The sequence below is a fragment of the Prenolepis imparis genome, unplaced genomic scaffold (genome assembly GCF_030444845.1).
Source record: "Prenolepis imparis isolate NDT839.2.m4 unplaced genomic scaffold, iyPreImpa1.0 SCAF_7, whole genome shotgun sequence".
NCBI classification, from domain to species: domain Eukaryota; kingdom Metazoa; phylum Arthropoda; class Insecta; order Hymenoptera; family Formicidae; genus Prenolepis; species Prenolepis imparis.
The window spans coordinates 5,454,007-5,475,076 of NW_028141165.1; the positions used below are offsets into that span (position 1 = coordinate 5,454,007).

The 21,070-nt window shown below is 39.4% G+C and overlaps 2 protein-coding genes across 8 annotated transcripts in view; one reads left to right on the forward strand and one right to left on the reverse strand.

Moving 5' to 3' along the window:
- The window catches only part of Hnrnp-k (Heterogeneous nuclear ribonucleoprotein K), a 93,000-nt gene that overhangs the window by 57,543 nt on the left and 14,387 nt on the right, over nucleotides 1-21,070 (forward strand). For 6 of the 7 annotated variants that reach the window (XM_083042335.1, XM_083042333.1, XM_083042338.1 and 3 more), the window contains 2 exons: nucleotides 1,086-1,158; nucleotides 1,712-1,834. In XM_083042335.1, the coding sequence (XP_082898461.1) occupies nucleotides 1,086-1,158; nucleotides 1,712-1,834 (196 nt within the window). The remainder of the gene's footprint in view (nucleotides 1-1,085; nucleotides 1,159-1,711; nucleotides 1,835-21,070) is intronic. The other variant, XM_083042339.1, reaches the window with a different exon arrangement.
- Nucleotides 17,658-20,807, reverse strand: LOC145938601 (cytochrome b5). The gene is made up of 2 exons (XM_083042352.1): nucleotides 19,826-20,807; nucleotides 17,658-18,483 (listed from the first exon to the last, which is right to left on the reverse strand). The coding sequence occupies exon 2, from the start codon at nucleotides 18,434-18,436 to the stop codon at nucleotides 18,041-18,043; it is 396 nt and encodes a 131-aa protein (XP_082898478.1). The 5' UTR covers nucleotides 18,437-18,483; nucleotides 19,826-20,807; the 3' UTR covers nucleotides 17,658-18,040.

The window sequence follows — 21,070 nt, forward strand, 5'->3', positions numbered from 1 at the left end:
AAACGCAAAACGCTAGCCGCAACGCAAAACGAATGCGGCCAGATGCAATACATTTGATCAATTGCTTCACTTGATCTCATCATTTTTCGTTAAAAAAGGCATTAGAAAACCTTTATTAACAGAAGTGCGGCTTGCTTTAACTGTGATAAGAGGTTAAAATTTGTGAATACGTGACACTGCGACTAGCGTTTTGCGTTCATTGTAGAATAGGCTTTATAGATACGTGAGAAAGCGCCAAACTAATTCGTACCGTATTATAAAGATGAATTTATCGCGAAACTGATAAATTTTTAATCCTTTTAACGCGCGTATCGATTTAATATAATGTATGCAAAATACATTCGGTGAACTTATTCTCGCACACGTTAAATGTCTCTCGATTAAATATTTATAGCGGCGCTTCTCGATGCAGTTAATTTCCGAAAATTCATTATATACATACGTGTAGTTATTAATAAAGAACGGTGTCACAATTTGGCGGTCGCGCGTCCGCGTTAGAATCGATACAGGGACGTAATGGCGTCGGGTTTGCGGTGCCCGCTGTGCTAATCGCGTGCACACAACGAACACTGCTCTGCTGCGGTACATCGAGCGTGACGCACTGGGGATTGCCATTAAATTTTTATCGATTTTAGCATGTGTAAGCCTTTTGTCGTGTCGCGCGACGCGTCATTTTATCGTTAAGCGTCGGCGGGGCGAGTCTCAACTGTTACAATTGAATTTAATATATATGTATAACAGAATAAAATGTAACATTAATGAGAGACGCATGTGGAAGCTAAATACTACGATCGAATGTGACGTATATATTAGAACATGCATCCAGCTCCGATCGACCCACGCGCATTTAATTACTCCCTACTCCATTGGAGGCGCGTTGGAATTTCACCGACCCCGTTGTTCAAAGCGTTCACTAACGGGTGACACCGAAGTACGTATCGAGGGAAGAGAGGGTTTGGCATCGTTGGTTGATGTAACACACGCGAACGTCATTCGCACGGGACTGTTATGGTCAATAGCACGTACGCGAGAAATTACGCCGCCTGGTAAGGTCAGTGTAATTCTGGGGATCCTTCTGATTCTAGGGTGCTTACCATCAGCTCGGACCTGCCCACCGTTTTGCAAGTGCTGAACGAGGTCGTACCTAATTTGGAAGAGGTGAGTAAGCTAAAATTCTACCTTTATATTTGCCATTTTCTTTTTATTAAGAAGAAACACCACGATGAGGATCGCGAGAAAGAAAATATATTTCCAGGATATTTTTCTCAGCATAGTATTTTTTATAAAAGTCTCTTATTAATTGTACCTCTTTAAAGATTATGCTTTGCAATTTGTCATATCATTCTACTTTAGCTTAAATAATCTGAAATAAAAAGTGTTTATTTTTTATATATAGAAGCTATAAATATATAAATACTATACCAATTAATCACATTTACACAGTTTAAAACATGTTTAGGAATCTTTAAAAAAAATTAATATAAATAAGCGATTTTTATTAAAAACTTCCTCTCAGCACACAAGAAAAATACTTGAAAAATATTTCTTTTCTCGGTTCTCACTCTGCGGTATTTTTTAAATTTATAATATCATGTTTTTATAAATTATGAAATTTATAAAATATTTATTCTGAAATTAAAGCGATGAATAATCTCGCAATGACGAAGGTCGCATCGAAATAATGTATTCAAATTTCCACGATTTATTGTAGACACGATTTCAGAACGGCTCCCGTCATGGCAGCGACGAGATCGACGTGCGCATGCTGGTGCATCAGAGCCAAGCAGGATGCATCATCGGTAAAGGGGGTCTGAAGATCAAGGAGCTCCGTGAGGTGAGTCACTTACTCGATAATTAGTCACGACTCGTCAGACAACGTAACTCGTTTCTCTCGTCGGGCAGATGTTGCGCCACGATATTAATTTCTTCTGCGGGTTATTGCGTTCCGGTGACTTCGAGAAACGAGAGACGGTCGCCGACAAGCGCAAATTGGAAACGGAAACGATCAGCGAGTGTCGAAAAAACACGTTGATAATCCCTTTTGCAAACTTGTAAGTTTCAACTCTTCCCGGATATTTAATTTATCAATTTACACGTAACATCAAAGTGATGACGCAACAGCTTGGAAGTAAAATCCAGATTTTTCTCTCGTTGAGAGCTTTTATTTTATTAACAATTCACCGGCGATCGCGCAAGTTTCCACCTCCCTGAACGCAAACACCGTGATCGGTTTATAAACTTTAAAGCGCATATTGACTTATTAACGAAGTGAAAGAGAGAGAAGAGAGCTCGAAACTTTGAAGCGAGTTTGTTTATAATATATTTATCGGGCTCGCGCTTAGGTTTAATTATAGGCGCAGGAAAATTTCACATCTCGAAGCAAACATTTTTGCGACAACTTTGAGACACTATATAGATTAGGCTGTATTATGTAGATCGCCGAAAAGATCTTTGTTCTGAGGACGAAAGCAAGAAAACGGCGTGGCCCGATGGAACGACAATTAAGTTCCCTTTAATTAGTGATCTTTCTCCGACATCGTGGCCCCGATTTTACATAACGAGCTCTATACTCTCGGGTCCTCCTCAGAATCTTCTAGCGAAGGGCGAAGGCCTACCTGGCTGGCTGACTAGTTGGCCCGTTTTGAAATATGCAACGTGGCCAAGTGGCTTGTTACGTTTTCGCGTTGACGAAAGAGAAACAAAACCGAATGGAGCGACCGAGCTTTTGTCCCGTCTCGAATCGGTGAACGCTCGAGCCCGCGTCAAAGTAGCTGTGGACTTTGTGCAGCCTCTTTCTCATCTCTGTGTGCCATCTCGTCTCTCGCTCTTTCCCTTCCTCTCCAAACGATTCCGTCCATCGTTGTTCTTTCGTCCCGTGTCCGACGAAAAACCTCGTCGTCGACGTTCGTGTACTCGAGAGATCGATATCTGAAAAACGGTCATTTGATGGCGGCGGTTCCTTTTGCGGGAGATGGTTGTTATTTTAACGATGAGACCAAAACGCATTATCGCACGTAGAAATGATGAGCAAAATTAAACGTAACGCGAGAGAATTAACACATTTTACAAATTGTCGTATTTTTCAACATTTTAATTGGCTATGTTTTTCTGCAGCGAAATGCGTGCTAATTAATTAATCAATTATGAGGACCCGCGAGAATTTTTGTTTACCGGGCCATATTTCTCCTTCGCTATATGCCGTCGTTACCCGCTTGCGAAGCAAATTTAGCAAATTCCATATGACGCTTGTGTACATACTCGCGCAGCACGGAATAATGTTGTTTGGCAATTTGCTGAAAACTTATTCATAATTTCGTCAGCCTTAACATCCCTCCGGTGAAGAGCAGTCGAGATAATTAGTCTATTAGAGTTTAGTTAACTGCTGCGTCAGGTAATACATTTAAACGTATTGCTCGAGGGGCGGAGGAGAAGAAGAGTCGGAACAAGCGAGTTTCGAGGTGGCGCGTATAAAATGATAAAAATAAATTATGAGCTTTAATCAATCAGAGTGAGCTTTAATCAATTCGAAAGAAATTTTTATTTTTATTTTACGCGTTTATAATATCCCAAGTGCATCGCACAATAAGCTTTAAACTTAAACCAAAGAGAGTCCTGTGCTCTCGGATAAATCTACTCCCTTTTCGTTCAGTGATACGCGATTAATACGCAATGAATACGCGATTCGCATTTTAAAAAAAGCTTTCGTTGAATTTTATTATTAAAAAAAAAATTATGCGTGTAGGTGTGATGTGGATATTGAAAGGAGCGAAATCAAACGGGCCCTGTATCTCTATCCCCCTCGAAGGGGCGGAAAAGGGGTCGCGAAAGACGCGGTACCACCACTCGGCGACATCGCCGAATCGTTTTATTTCGATTCGCGGGGGCTGGCGAGGGATAACTTTATTGATTTCGAACGGGATTCCGGCGCCCTCTTTTTTTCTCTTTTTTTTCTTTTTTTTCTTTTTTTTCTTTTTTTTCTTTTTTTTTCTTTTTTTTTTCTTTTTTTTCTTTTTTTATCGCAGCATCGGGGATTCCGTTCCGCCGCCAGAAAACTCGCGGCTTTCCGCCGATCGAGCGAGGAGATGAAGATTCGAAACGGGATGTTTATTATTCCGCGCAAGTGCGACGCGCGCAATTGTCTCGAATTCTATTTTCCTCGTCCTCTCCTCCGTTCGAGCGGGGGGCGAAATGTTTTTCCCCTTCGTCGTCGGCTGGCCTTTGAAACAAGGAGAGAGGGGTAAAGGTTGTCAAAACGCGCGCGCAATTCCCAATCGGCTCGCAATTTTCTTGGCAAATTTGCCGACTGACCGTGATTCGCTCTATTTACCGCGCGGATTATTTCGCGGTCGATACGATTTGCCATTTTCCGCGGACAATGCGCGAATGAGGATTAACGAACGATCGGGATTCATCGACTGTTTTGAAGCGCGCACGAGGTTATCATTCCTAATTAACCCCTCGAGCTCGACAACACAAACTGATTAATCGCGTAGCAGTTCGATTGACAGTGTAACTCTAGGAATATTTATACTACGCAACATTTACAGACTAAAAAGTGCTTTGATTTGTGCGACTAAATTTTTTTTTTCGAGTGCATTTAAAAAATTTGCCGCATTTTTCGACGACTCTGTTCTCTGTTGATATGACACTCTCCTCTGTATTATTATATCGCGGAATTTTTCCACAGTCCACGTAAATAGAATGACTGATAGGTCTAGATATACTCGTTGATAACAACGTCCGAAGAATGTGAAAAGAATAGGAGATGCGAAAGGGAGAAATATATGCACGACATAAGTCATGGCAGTGACGTGAGACGCGATGCACTCGCGCATCCGAGTATGATGCGAACACGACGATGCACTATGAATTTTCAACAAGATTCGAGAAATACGTCGTAGCCGACATATGAGCGAATCATCGATTTGATCTATAGCCTTTTATTTATAGCGCGAATTTTTTTCTTAAATCGTAATTATAAAGACTGCGAGAATAAAATTTGTAAAATATTTAAAGAGTATATTAATCTTTTTAAAGAGTATTATCCCTTTTATATAGAGATTTTGGGTCTATAAAATCTATATATGTTGTTGCAATTAAAAAATGCTGTAAAAAAGAGAACGTGCGACAGAAACGTTTTGCATTGCGAAAAATTCAACAATATTTATCGGTGGAGATAAATTTAAATTCAGATATGAAAATTATTTTTAAATTTCTCAATACTTATTTTTATATAACAAAAATAATGATACAAAATAATATTAAAAATAATTTTGTGGCTGGCTTTTACTAGTCCTTTTCACGCCTGAATTTATATTTATATATCAGAACCTTTTCGATTTACTATTTTAGATAAATTAAATTTTGCAAGGCTCGTTCGGTCTTTTCGAACTCGACGAACACACCGTAGAATTCTTCGCATCCGAAATGAACGCGGTTCGATCAGCTGACCAAAAATATCGACAGCCACCATCAATGCCTCGCTTCGATTCGCGTTCGGGTATCGACAAATTGGATGGCGTTACGCAACGCGAAATTAACACGCGCTTGCGTCACGAGAGATATACGCGAAACGTGTTCCTCTTTTTCCAGAAAAAGACACGCGTAGAGAATATAGAGGCGAAATACAGACGTTGCGCCGTATTAAGCACGAGAAAGCCATATGTCCACTCGGTAGCTAATCATTAAGCGCTCACAATGTAGCTCATATCGTCGCGTGCTAACCACACGTGCGTGTCGTGTCCGGAAGGCGCAGCCTATAACCGTATGTGTGTGATCTACATACATATGTAGTGCCGGGTGCTGGAAATTGCATAGCTGCGCAATTGCCGCGCCGTAACTCATCTTCGTCTCTTGTCGATGCGTCATTCGAATCGCATTAATTCAACGAGGAATCTCGTTGGCAAGGCTATATCGGTTCCATTCGAGAAAAATCGTTCGCAACAGGTAATGCATCGCTAACGTTTCTCTTCGCGCAAAATAAACGTCTTGCGTCTTTTACAATTTTTATTGCGCTACATTTTATTGTATTTGATATTTGGTCGACTGACTCTCTCTCTCTGTCGCCGATAAATCGAATCGCGAAGAAGAAGGTTTCGTGTTGTTAATTCAGGTAGCCCAGGCGAGTCTCGTGCATTTAACGGACGAACAGGAGAGGGCGATGTACCGAGCTAACGGACAGGGGCGAGTAAAAAAAAGCTCTTCGAGCGAAGCTCGAAATTAATTCCGGGAAGGTACACCAGATAATTATGCACACGCGATGCCTTTATTATCCGCTGACGCCGTTTAGTCTACGGCGACGTGTTGTACGAAACAACGGTGGTACGAGAGGAAAAGAGAACGAAATGTGTATGTCTGTGTGTGTGTATTACATCGTAACTATGAAATTACGTGGCTTTCTTACGCACCTGATGTTTACACGACCCTTTTTATCTCGTAACAAACCCATTGTTTTTTACAACTTTGTATCAAAGAGCGAGGGAAACAAAAAATTAGCTCATATATGTGTATATGGATTAAATGGATATATATATATATATATATATATATATATATTATATATATTTTATATACAATATTCAAATGCATATGTAATATATGTATAATATATAAAAATATCTATAAAATATATATACTTATATATATATATATTAAATGGAAAATTATGACATAGTGCGCATCTTCTCCCCTCGTGACTGAACCCTGTCACACGAGTAAAATGGATTGATTAATGAATTCACACGCGTATTATATTTGCGGATCAATTTCCATCGTGCAATTATAGATAGATGTTATTATTGCAAACGAATAAGATTGATATTCGACGTAGGCAAATATACACGAGCGAAATAAATTTGCTAGGGTTTCTCTATAACAAATATATTCAGCGGGATACGCGACACGCACAATCGTTGGTGCAATGTTCGATTCTCTATGGCAAGAACCACCCGGTTTGGTGTTCCCTGCAAAATATTTGTGATTCAAACTCTCGATTAAACTGTACGATTAATTAAAATATCAAAATGTCTGATCGCACGCGATGCGATGTATCGGATACACTTCGTGTCGGATTCCCGATGACGTGCGGCAACCAAATATATCGCTATCCTCGCGAGAGGAAACGCTTATTTTATTTATTCCCCACGAATATCCTAAAACGCGCATTCTCTCAAAATCACCCGTCTCTACGGAAATAGTATCGGAGCAAATCATACATGAATAATCAATTGCGGAATTTACACGTTAAATATTACTATTAACGATTAGACTCTTGAAAAAAAAAACCCGTTTTTCTTTCGAGGAAAATTACATGTTCTTGATCACGAAGATATGACTCATTGAAGGTTGCAAAGAGGAAAGGCGGTTTCTAGCTGAGCTTTCTCTCTCTTTCTCCTCTTTCTTTCTCTCAGTCTTCTATTCTCCCGATTGTCGTTCTACCGTGCTAGGGCAACATGTGTTGCTATGGGTCCTTCTGGAAGGCCCGCGCTGCACGCAATCCCCGAACAGGTGCTGTCGAACCAGGTAACGGACGGTTCCGAGCAGCTGCCACGCCAGGTGTAGAGCCGCAGTCCCTAAGCTCGTCGTCGGTGACGCGGCAAACTCAGCGACTCTCCTTAGCCTTCCGTTTCCTCTTCGTATGTATCTCGAAAATGTTGCTGCAGCACATTGCGGCTGATTCGATATTTCACTTTCGAAGAAGTGCGCTCTCAGTGTCGCACCTTATACGTTACACTTGTCGTCGCGAGTTTGTTGCAACGCCAGTGAATGCGATACGAAAAAACGTGACGGAAACGTGTTACGGAATTATTTCAGGAGAGGAGGGATACGCGTTTTTCAAATAGATATAAATAAAATATAAATAAAAAATTACAACTATTCAGGTATGAAAAGGGCTAAAAATTTAAAAAAGGTACAAATAATTATCTTTAAATTTCTATATACTTATTTTGCTCAAAATAAATAGAGGAATTTAAAAATAATTTTTTCGTATCTAATATCTCTCTTACTAGTCATATCATATCAGAGTCTTCTCGATTTATTAATTTAAAAAATCACAGATGATAAATTATAAAAGAGATACAAATTTTATTAAAAGTTAAAAAAAAGAAACAGAGTAAAGACGGCACGATTAAGTTTAAATCTTCGAAATCCCCATTTAACTACCAAATATTCTGACGATTTGTAATCTGGTCTCGAGCAAGGGGTAAGTCCCAAGGGCGACTTAACGGGGCAGCATCGTGCGGCGGAAACGAGTGAAACCTCTTTGTGGTTGAATAAAGTCCGGGGTGGAGTCGCGACAGCGACCGAAATCATTCCAGGAGCGCATGACGGATCCGCGAACCCCGCCGACTTTTCAGTAGTCGTTCGTTCGCACGTTCGTGCGGTTCTCTTTGCTTCGTCCGGTTCGGTTAATTCCGGTAGGGAAGCACATTCTCTTGGTGCCCACGCTCCGAAGGATTTCTCGCGGAGTTCTTCTCTTACCGGGAGTTTCGCCGATCATGGGTACGTTAATTTTAATTGACAACGCTCGCGTATCATCAAGCCTTGTATATTTTATAGTAGATACTTCAAGTTTAATTTGTGATCTCTTTTATTCATTAAACCGGTTTTTTACGTAAATATAAATTTTTGATGTAAAATTGTTATGTTATTGTTATTTTTCTGTTATGAAGCATTTGAAAAGATTTAATTTAAAACTTTTCCCGGCGTCGTTATATAATTTTATATATAAAAGAACTACCATAATATCGCGAAAGAAGCTACTAAACAAAACTTTCAAACGTTAACCAGAGATGGATGAGCAGATATGCTAGTGCGTACAGGAAGAAAGCACGTTCATCTGTTTGTTCGCGTCAAGAATAGGCTATGCGGAAGCGGGTTGAAAAAGTGGAGTTTGCGCTGATTTATAAACTGTTTATTAAAAGCAACGAGAGACAGAGCGGGGTTGGGACGTCGAAACAAAGCGGAGCGAAGGATGCGTAAAAAAATGAAAGAGTCGAGGAGAAGAAGAGCTCCCTGTATTTGATTTAATCGCGTTGAAAAATACTGTGCGCATTGTGTGTCAGATACGCGTTTCCATTTTCGCTCTTCCAGAATGTGAACCCGAAACAACGTTGAATAATCTTCAATCTTCTCTCTTATTCTAGCTTAGGACACACAATCGATTAAATCTACAAAATTCTTGCGCATAATCTATTTAGTCTTCGAATTTCAATCATTTCAGCAACAATCAGTGCTCTAAATATCTCATTCGATGCTTATTTTACCGTCGGTTTATCGTATTGTCTCTATTGCCACGTGGTTGGATGTAAAGTGGACACGTGTGTAAATACTAACCCTTGGTGTTCTCTCTCTTCCCCCCTTCCCCCTCTTTCTTTCTCTCGATAAAGCGTTAAGAAAATGGATGAAATTGTTCCTTTAACGGCCACTTTATCGGACATTTCGATTCTATCGTTTAGACTCGTAAGGAGAAACGCTGAATAGCAGCCTATTCCCGGGATACCTATATCGATTCCGAAAGGGCTTTGGGATTCGATTCGTTTTTGATTCTAAAGTTTAATCTCATATAAAAATATCTATATATTTTAGGTTTACCTTAGCAGAGTTTTTCTCATTTAATTATTAATTTTAAACCGTTCGAAAAATTCTAGGAATTATAAATTAGAATATAAATCGTTTTAGGAAATTTTTTTTTAGCGATCTTTAATTTTTCAGCTGCGGTATACCGGAAATCGTAATAGGAAATAAACGTCGATAGAATTTTCTATATAATCGGAAATAAGCACTCGTATTTTATCGAAATTTATATTTTATCAACGTCACCGTCTCTAGGAACTGCGTAATTTTATCGAATATATCGATTAGAGAATTATTAAAAATCTGAAAAAAGGCACAAGATATCTTCTATTATATTGGAATTGCCAATGAAAATTTCGTGATATTTTCACGGCTGCTATTTCGTCGACATTGAGTTTGATCGACAATATATATATTCATCGATTTTTTAACATCAATAATTGTCGATTTATTACGATTTGAAGGCATAACTTTAATTATAAATTTCTACAAAATGGATGGGATATTTTTCAAGGACAAATTTATTATTTGCTTTTATCAGACGTAAAATGATAAAATTAATAAAAAAGACAACTGTCTTGTATAATGAAAAGTAATATTTATACCGAATACGAAAATATTTGACGAAAATATACTGTACACAAAACTGTATCGATGAACATTTATATATCGGTGGATATATTATCGTCAGTCTCTGTCGATGATTTCAACGTGATTCCTCGTTTTCACGTTTTCTCCACTTGCAGTGGAAAGAAGAATGAAGAAAAGGACAAATTTTTGAGGCTCGTGAAAACGGAGAAAATTGATCCGGAAGCTTTTATTATGTACACTTTCCACGTCTGTCGAGTGAAGCAAATTTCGGTGCTCCCCTTTCACTCTTTCTCTCGACAGCACGTCAGATTTTAATTTTAAATCGCGCCCCCGTCGAAAGAGGAATTTTGCAATGATTTCTCTTTTCTTCTCGCTTCAATCTACATTGGTATTCGTCTTAGAAAGCGTATTAAATGTCGAGAATCTTTTTTACGTTTCGAGTTTTGTTTTTCATCATTTTGTGTTGGCCATTTCGATAAAAAAATTATTTCTTGCGTTTTAACACCAATTTGATTTCATAATACTATTCTTTCTTTCTTCTGAATAACGATGATTAAAACTGTATCGCTGTTTTTCGAGAGGTGCGACGCGCGATTATCGAGTTACTCCCTTAATAAGATTCTCGTGCCTGACTTGGCGAGAGGAAGTGGGGATGGAGAAAAATAAGCGAACAGAGTGCTTGCGTGTCATTGCACCGTACTTTTCTTGGGCGGAAATTTATGCTGTTCGTGGAAAACGCACGGCGAAATAAAGGGCGTACGAGCAAAGAAAAAAAGAGAAAGAAAACACGGCGAAGAAAGAAGAAGAGAAAGAGAGGGAAAAATCTGATGGTAGGGGTGTCAGGGGGTGAAGGAGAGGAGAGGGGGCCCGAAAATAGAACCCGGCCACTTTGTCAGGGACAATATCGTACGTCTTAGCTCTCCACTCCGTAAAATAAACAGCTCTCCCACCTTTCTTCGCCCACTTCCCCGAGAAAGAAAATGTCCTTTTTTCGCCCTTCTTTCTCTCTTTTTCTCTCTCTCCGCTATTCCCGAACTACATTTTCATATATCGCGTCTGCCGCGTTACGAAAGCCGAATATCCTTGCGATACTTCCTCGATCCCGCGCCACTTTATTCTCGCAGTTCTCTTTCCCTCGCTCTTTTCTTCCACCAAAAACGTGTACCAACCTTCTGCTCACCCCGGGAATCTCGTACAGAGGTGATTCGCCCCCCGCGTGTATAGGTATATGTATGCGACACGCACACGTATCTTCAATGCGCACTCGTCGCGGATCCTAAGACTGTTTAAAAAGCTTTTAGCGATATTAGACTGCCCGCGAGAGGAGCTTTTCCGAGATGAACGGACGAACGGACTCGCCACGTGGCCGCGTCCTCTTTGATCATCGTCATGAGTGCGAACTGGACTCATCGCGAGACATTCAAGATAAATATAACGGGCATAAAGTAATTTAGGAACATCTCAATGTTTCAGAAACTCTGAAACGGATACTTTAATTTGTATTTTTTTTTCTTTCATATAGAAAAGAGAGGAAAAGATTATGAAATGCTTAAAAATAAGTACGCTGTATATACTTGTGAAAGCAAACTGCTGCTCTCTTTTTAATTAAATTAAGAAAGGTCGAGATAATATTCGAGGAAATTCGGACGTTTTACATAGTGCTAGAGTAATATGATACTTTTCGAAAATATGTAAATCTTAAAATGAAATATGAAAATGCTATCATCATATGAATAGAGTTATTTAAACGCAATTTTTGCACGTAAAGTTTGTATACACGAATATTGTTACTCAAGTTTTGTAGAATCATTTTTGATATTTTTCTTTACATTTCATTTGATTTTATTCACACATTCGTTCTAATATAAACAACAATATTATTCGTTCTAATATAAACAACAATATTATTTCACAATATTATCAACGTTGCTAAATTATAAAATAATAAAAGTTTGCGACTTCTTACATCTGTTGAAATGTTTCTAAATTTCTTATCTTACGTCAAAGTATGGAAAGCGATAAATTCTTCTCGATCTACCTACAATACGACCTGGAGTAAATTAAATCATTTCTGTCTATATTGGTAGAATTTTTAAACATCGGAGAGAGAAAATCTTGGAGAGAGAGAAAGTGGAAAACGCATCGATATTCCGATCGATCCTCTCGACAAAGTCGGTCTCGCAACCGCAAATGCTCTCGAAACACTTCCGTTTCCCTTCGTTTCCCTCCGCGTCGTCCGCGACGACGTCTGCAGTTCGTTAAAACACCCTCGAGAAACTGCGTACACAGCCGTCGCGATTGCTGCACCCATTATTCGACCTCTCGCCGCCCTCTCTTCTCCCCCCTAGCCACCTCCCCTGTTTCTCATCTTACCCTTACTAGTTCTAGACGAAAACTTTAAGTACTCCACCGCTTCTAACGGTCGTGCCTTAATTTTGCGCGGATCGATGTTTCGCCCGCATCACCCCGAGCGCTGACGCACCCCCTACCCCTCTTCCACCCCTTTCCTCGTGGTTCCCTCGTACGTGCTATTTTTCACGTGGGTTTCGTACGTCCTTTCGCGCATGTCTCGCTGCAACGGATTACGCTTCTGTAATCGTCGGTTCGATCAGAATACACCGGATATCGTGCGGTTCTCCAACAAGAGTTCCTCGATCGATCTGTAGTTCGTTTTTTGACGAAGATCAATCTTTTCTCGAGAGAGAAGAGGGGGAGGGCTCTTAAATAATATATACGAAAAGAAAAAAAGCACATTTTTATATACATGTATACATTTTTTATAATTATATAAAAGTATTGATTTCTTGTAGAAAATAAAATATACGAACGAAAAATAATATATAAAAAATAATTCAACATATAACTGCTTATATATTCTCTTGCTTAATTTGCTCTTCTCTCTTAAGACATATTGCATTATTCTTTTTAGCAAAATAGAAAAAATAATGCCATATGGTCCGGAAATATGCATTTTATGTTCGATATCGGAGAGAAACCCGGGGATTCTTACTCGAAAACTCTTCCGCGGAAAGGTAGCAATCCTTAGCGAAGATAGAGTCTCTGTGTTAAAATAAAAATGAAGCTTGAACAACAATATACCTTCTAGGGGAATACTACTGTATTCCCACCACCATCATCACCCGCCCAAGAACAATATTGCTAATTTTACGAAACAGGGAATTTCTCCGCGCGGCAAGAAGGAAATTTCGGAAGTTTTGCCGACGTTATAATATATATATATATATACCCCGGGCGATGAGAGACGCCCGATCCCGCTGTTTTCCACGTGTATTGTCTCGCTGCAGAGTTCCTTCGCAAACACACGGTTCTCGTAATCTGCCTGCGCGCCGACAATTTCGCTCGCAGCGATCCCAGCTTCATCCGTAAAGTCGACTCACTCGACTCCGCGTACATCCACGATTATATCCTGAGAAGAAAACTCGCGTGGAGAGAAACGACGAAGAGAGCGGCTTCGATCGATCGCGAGCAAATTTTTCCGAGACGAGAGAGGCCCGCGGGGTCTCGGGATATATCGGTAAATTTTCCACCGCCTCATTAATCTCGCGATACCGCGAACGCACCGCGCGCGAACAAACGATAGGCTCCCCGGCGTTTCGCACCCCCTCGTCTTTATTATTTATTCCTCCCCGGGCAATTAAGTTTTTATCGTATTCATCTTCCTCGCTATCGCGGACCCAGCGGCGGGTTCTCGCGTGCTTTCTTACGCGCATGTGAGATGTATGTACACGTACCGTATGTTGAACCGCAAAACTCTTCGCAAACAAGAAGAGAAAGAGAGAGAGAGAGAAAGAGAAAAACAATTTCAGAGCGCGGGGGTGTGCGCGCATAAATTCGCATGAAATATCGTCGTCCTCGAGAGCTCAACGGGATGACTGTGGAATCGTACATACGCGTATGTGTGTATATGCACACAGGGTTACTAGAATATTTATTACATCCCCTGGATAACGTTTTAAGACGATTCCGAGCGCGGTTGAGTACTTTGTTTCTCCTTCTTCCTTCTCTCTCTTTCTCCGTCCCATATGTATGCGTACGTGTGCGTGTGTATGTATACATACATATATGCACCTGTACCACCGACATTTCCTCAGTTTATTTTTCTCTTCGTCACCAACGAGGAAAGTAGCATCTTGTTACGATGCTCCGTTAAAGCGCTTTATCAAAGGGGGATTGAAAAAATTGCTGCTTTTCGAACCATATCGGAAGAAAGGGAGAGGAGAAGAGCGAGTGCAAGGGTGAAACACAGGGGAGGAGAACCAGGAAAATACCGAGAACTCGTTACGTCCATTTGAGAATTTTCCTCATTCTCCCTTTTGTTTGCTTTTCTTTTAGCGTTTCTTACTCCTCATTTCTCTGTTCCTTCCGCTATTGGCGGAACGATCAGATGACTCTCCAACCTCCGGTGTGTTCTCGCTCCTTTCTTTTTCGTCCAGCGGAGAGCATTTCGCGGTGCTCATTTATTCGCATCGACTGTCGACTTCCTGTCAATCTGCGCGACGACTTAACGATATCTCACGGAAACGGAGAGAAAGAAGGGGATTTTTTTTACCTTCCAAATCGCGAAATTCAGTTAAGTCACGTTTTACCGCGGTTAGGTATAGTTTCTTAAAGTGGCAAACACATTGGGTCCTTTGAAAAATTTACGCTCGTCGGGACACGCATCGAGTGTTTTCTCAAAGTTACGTTCGGAAAATGGAACGGTTCGAGAGCGGCGGAATCATGAATCCCTCTTTCAAAGGCCTCGTATCGAGTTTCCGCTTTCTCGTACAGAGAAAGAGAGAGAGAGCGAGATAGGTCGAGCCGGCGTCGAGAGGTCGGCAAATACAAAAAAATCGCATTTCCGCATCGACTTCTAAATGTAAACGATCCTTTACCCCGTCCAGAAGGGTGGAGGAAAAGGCGTACGAGCTATTTCCAATTGCCTGGATACATGAGTAAAAAAAAGCTGCGCGATCTATCAGTGTTTGATACTTCGTCAAGGATAGATGGGATACTTTGATTATTTAAATCGAATGCGATCCTACCTCGAGTCGCTTAATTAGAGCAGGATTGTTCTCTCGTCAGTGGGTTGCGTTGCTTATCCTTACGCTCTCATATCCAAAGTGCCGCAACGTCACGACCGAGATAACAAGACAATGCCAACGTCGCGGTTTTCACGTGATGACGTAGTGTTTTCCACGCGCGCGAAGCTTTTATCATGCGAAAAAAGTGTCACCCTTTCCGCAGCGTCAAAGGGTTCGCGGAGACAGATAAAAGGGAAGAGAAAAGGGAGAGAGAGACAGCGCGCGACAGAGTTAGAAGAGTCGAAGAACTCTCCGTGACCCAGAGAAGCCGGGGGTTGGGTGCATTTCAAAGTTTCCACCGGCGCGGCGCCGGAAATTGGTATAGAAAGCAGATGGCCGACGGTTGACAGGAAGGATATGCGGTTTTCCACACATGTCATCGCGGTAACTTTCCCCTTCCCGTTCACGCCTTTTACTCCCATGCGAGTTTCAGCGCACGCGACAAGTCGAACGTGGCGCGATAATGCGTCTTTCTGTCATTTGTCCGAAAAGCGATGGACCCGGACGGTGGTAGACGAGGTGTAAATCGTGCTTGATACATTCAGGAACAAATAGTCCGTTCAGCCCACAATAGTCGTCCCACATTAAAGATTTTTATTTAAACAGTATCTCTTATGTTCATGGTCCTTATAAAAAGAATTCAAGTATGAAAAATTGTCTTTAAATTTTTTTAAAATTATTTTGATCGTTTTGGGCCTTTCTTTGGATCCTTGACATGTCGATGGTCCAAAGAAAGGATTAAAATGTTTAAAATAACACAATTTTGTTAATATCTATAAGCATAGCCAAGCGGCTCTCATTAGCTTTTTTCGTACCTAAATTTGTATTTATATCAGAGCTCTTTTCAATTTATTATTTTATCTTATAAATAAAATGAATATTTCTCGGATATAATCTACGTGTAGGTAAATATCAAAATTACATGTTTCATAATACTGCAATTCGATAGAATGATGTTTGTCCCAACTCGCGGGAGTATCATTTAGTCTCGAATAGGGGATTCTATCGATCGTCTCGCGTTTTCCGCATTTTCCTCATTTTCAAATGTTGTGTTGTTAAAATCTTACGCTCCAGTTAACGCTTAGCTAACTCATGGTTTCTCTCCATTAATAGTTTTAACTTTTCCAATTAATTACCTATCGTTGTGTACGTGCGCACGCAATTTATTCATTCGTATCTTTCCTCGCGGATAATCAAATCGAAAAGCACATGTGCACTGGATTATAAAGATTCTAAATTATTTTTTAGCTGTTATTACGTATGGTTTTGTAACAATAAACAGCGGTGAACATTCGACGTAGAACAGCATATTGTGCCGAAAATTTATATGCTCCTGTTTAAACAAGAAATAGTGCCTGAGGTCCTATTCTGTAACTCGTATAACGACGATGTCGCTATCGTTAACGTGTCGTTACGCATATATTTTCATATGTCAAAATAGATGTGCAACGACACATTAACGATAGCGACATCGTCGACACGTGTTACAAAATAGGGCCTCTGGAAATTAGTAATGTGAGCAATATTTATCGTTAACAAATAAATACTAGGATATAAATAATGCAACATACGTAACAATCGCTAAAATGTTAAGGATGTTTATCATTATCAAATAAAATGCGAGATACACAGTGCGATATAAATAAAGCAACATATGCGTAAACGCATCCTATTATTCTATCTTATTTTTTTTGTTATATATGAAGATAAGAAACAATGACGATACATTTTAAGACGAAAACGATAATCTTATCTCGAAATCGTAGATAAGAAATCTTTTAAAAATTTTGAATTTGATCTATATACTGTGATACGAGTTATTAAATATTCTTTCAACATTCATTAAATAATCTTTTAGCGCAATTGTAGTTTATTGCAATCATTAATTCGATAAATGTTAAGATTTTACATATAATATCTAATAAAAAATGTATATGCATTTTTTATTAAAATTGATTTTTTTTCTAATGCTTGAAAATATTGAATTTGTAGTTTTATGAAAAATTCAAAATTAGATAGACTATTTTTAATTTTTATAAAATTTTTCAAAACATTTTTTGTGCATATCCAAGTTTTCTGATATTTATAATTATATACTTTGCTTTTTCTCAAGTTTCGAGAGTCGAAAGTTTTCCATAGACTTTAAAATTGTCGATACTTATTCTGCTTATCTTTTTTTCTCTCTCTCCCTTTATCATCGGTTTGTGTCGATGCTGCGATAAAAGTTGTTATATAACGACTGTTTCTTTAATTTGTCCAATTCGCATGCAAAATAAACTGTTTTCACTTAAAGAAATTTAATTGTGCAGTAGAAATCAATCCGATAAGACATCAGATAAAACTTGTTATGACTTGCAATTCATGCGCAATAAAATGCTTGATTCGATGTGATTAAAGTTATTCCAATTAATTGGTGAATTTGCTTTAATTTTAATTTTAATCTTCGATTGATTTACAAAAATCGATACATTTTTAGTAATTTAATTGACAAAATACCTTCATGTATAAATATTGCATGTTGTTTACATGCAATGGTAAATTAAGGCTAACTAATTAACAAAATTTTAAACATTAATCGCCTTGAGAAATGCAAATCTGCAAAACAAAAAACCTCTTCCTTCGAAACAAAATTAATTACTTAGAGACTTAGAGATACGCTGTCGGAAACATACATGGCATTAGACTGATGTGAGAATGTTCTTGCATTCTGTGCACAATTCGATAGTTCGTCACACAAATTACAGTACTCTCGCGTCGCGTACAATTACCCAATGAAGTCGATTGTTTAATTAAAAAACATAAAATACGATGGCCGCTCCGAGCGCGATTCCGGCTATGATGAGCAGGTAGAAAGGTAGGCCGGATCGAACGTATTTCTTTGCCTCTTCCGAGTTGTATTTCGCCACCCAGCCCTCCTTCGGCATTTGATTCGACTTGTCCGACTCGACGAGCACGCCGACTCGGTGCTTCTTCATCAGCTCTATAGCATCGTTCGAATGCCCGACATCGTCAAAATCCTCGGAGGCGTCTATGCCTCTGTGATCCAGCAGGACCTCCTCGCCGCCCGGATGCTCGTTGAGGAAGCTGTGAACGTTGTACACTTTGTCGTGCAGGATGAACAGCATAGTGTCCTTATCGGTGTTCTTCGCGACTTCGCTCCTCGTAAATTGCCTCTCATTCGCCATGTCTCGTTGAGGTTTCGTTCAATTTTTTTTTTCTTCGTACAGTCAGCCTAAAATAAAGAGCATTGTTAGGACTAATGGTTACATTGACATAAAAGATTGAAATATATATATTATATTATTTCTACTACGATTCTTTATATAGCATTTTTATTGGATCGTTCGATACAAGCAGCAAATGTCATTGACAGTAAGTTAAAGCGCAAATGTATAAATGCGTATATACACACATATCGGCAATGTACAATTTCCAGAAAAAGAATTGTAATGTTGCGTCAGTAGATTTAAGACTTACGTCAAAGGAGAATATAGAAAGATCTTCGTACGTCGCATATTGTATACATACAGGAATGTCATGTACGCGCTTCAACGTGTTTGTGAAAAATGAGGCGTCTGTTATAATCAAGTCGAGGTCAGTGGAGACTGATTACGTAACGAGTGTTAGAGAGTCCAGTAGTTATTCTTCAGCGGACCACATGTAGTAAGATAGTTTGGACCGATCTCGTGGATCATAATTTATGCTAATTAGAAGTTATGTTAATCATAAGCCTTTCTAAGTGACTCGGCAAATTATTTCAAGAACCTGATAATAATAAGCGAATACTCGTATGACACGCAATCTACACATCTCGCGATATTAACCAGATGGTAAAAATTGAATTATTTTCATTTCATTTTTATTTATTATTATTCCGGAATATTTGTTTGATCGCTATTTTCTCGAGTATCTTACGTTAAATGGATTTGGATTTATTAGTTGATAGATTGATTCTCTGAAATTTGCATACTCGGACGCTTTGAATAATTTTTTAGCACGCGAAGAAGTACAGGAAGACATTGAACCGAGATTTCCTCGAGAGAAAACTTCGAAAATTATATTTTTATTTTTCACTCTTCAAAAAAAACGAGATTAACATATAATTAATGAAAAATGACAGATCAATCATAATCAAAGTCGTTCGCGTACAGTTGAAATAATATTTTCCTCTTTCTCCGCGATATAATCAAACTTCGTCCGAACCAGGCATGATTAGATAAGTTCGTTTACTTCGGAACTCCATGTTTTCGCGACGAAATACCGATTCGTAATTTCAAACACGTCTCAAACGCAAACACTCGCCCTGCGAGTGGAGAGATCATCATCGACGGGAGAGAGAGAGAGAGAGAGAGAGAGAGAGAGAGAGAGAGAGATCTCCACCGAACAAACAAGATACGAATTCGCAAGAAGTGGATTCGGATCGATAAGATGCCTTTACATTTTTCCTCGAAACAAACGAACCGGTCGAGTCGAATTCGTCCTCCCTAGGGGAGAAAGGAACAGCTCTGAACGAATTCGTTCGCGTGACAGATAATCCAAAATTCGCGAATGTACTTCCACGTCTTCGAACATACCTCCGCTTGCTTCGTTCTCGCGGATAGGTCTCGCGGATAGGGGTCTTTTTAGAAGAGGCCTTTTGTGGATCAGCTGTTATCAAGGCCGTTATTGAGGATAAGACGCGGCCAATCGTTGATTTCCGTCGACGATGACGTCGCACCGCGAGCCTCTTTGCGGAACCGCACTCGCGTAAGCACTGCAGAATGCTTGTTGACCGTGTAGCTTTATGGTCCCCCTCTTCGTATATACGCCATGTCGTGTGTTAGATTTAGCCCCACTGTTCGCTGTTATCCGGCAGCGTTGCCAACCGTGTAATCATCATTCGTAGTTAGATCTTCAATCACGGTCAATGTTCCATGGGTTCAAGTTTACTGCGTAAAAGCATGCGAAACCGGTTCGCGAGAGAGAATGGTGCCGGAGAAATTGCGTAAAAATTAGAAAAAAATTTGTCACGTGTTTTTCTATCGTTTTTTCTTTCTCCTTTCTTCGTGACGAGACCCGATAATGAAATTTTGAATTGTTGCGTTGTATCAGAATTCTATTTCAAGAGGTTTTCGATATCAGATGGCACCAGTGGGATGCTTGCTGATTGTCTATATATATAGTACATATGTGTGTGTGTGTGTACATTTATATAGAAATGGTATTATAAAGTGCCATTCGATAAAACGCATCAAGTATCTATCACAAAATGCCTTCATTCTTCATACCGTGAATCCATTCTCGTGTTTGTACAATTAAACAGATTATTCGTTGACAAAGCAACTCCACCAAATTAAATTTATCGAATTAACGTATTTAGAAATGGCAGTGAATGTACATTTTATTCGTGTTAGCTTCAAAAGAGTAATTATACTTTATCACGTGTAGAGCTCTCACAAAGTAGGTCGAGAAAGGTATTCTCTGTTTCATCAGAAATTTCGCAACAGCAATCGGATCAGATGAAATTAATGAATGAAAATACATTTCTATTGTGTTAACTTGATGGACCATATGGTTAGTACGAAGATTGATAAATAAATTATTTCTTATATAATTGTGTAATTATCTCTAGCTCTTAATCATCCGTGATGACACATGGTCGCGATTAGAGCGAGCGAAACCTTTTGAAACTTGCATTGTAACTTGAAAGCACGCGTAATATGTAAGAATAATAGATTATACTTTCTTGATATTTTTTTATCAGATAGCTTGTATCATTCCTGTTCTGTGGACTCGCGTATTATGTAGCATGACGTTCGATTCATATGCAAAAACGTCTA

Bases quoted from the DNA above. Each gene is read 5' to 3' on its own strand.
- LOC145938601 (XM_083042352.1), bottom strand. From the start codon at position 18,436: ATGGCGAATGAGAGGCAATTTACGAGGAGCGAAGTCGCGAAGAACACC.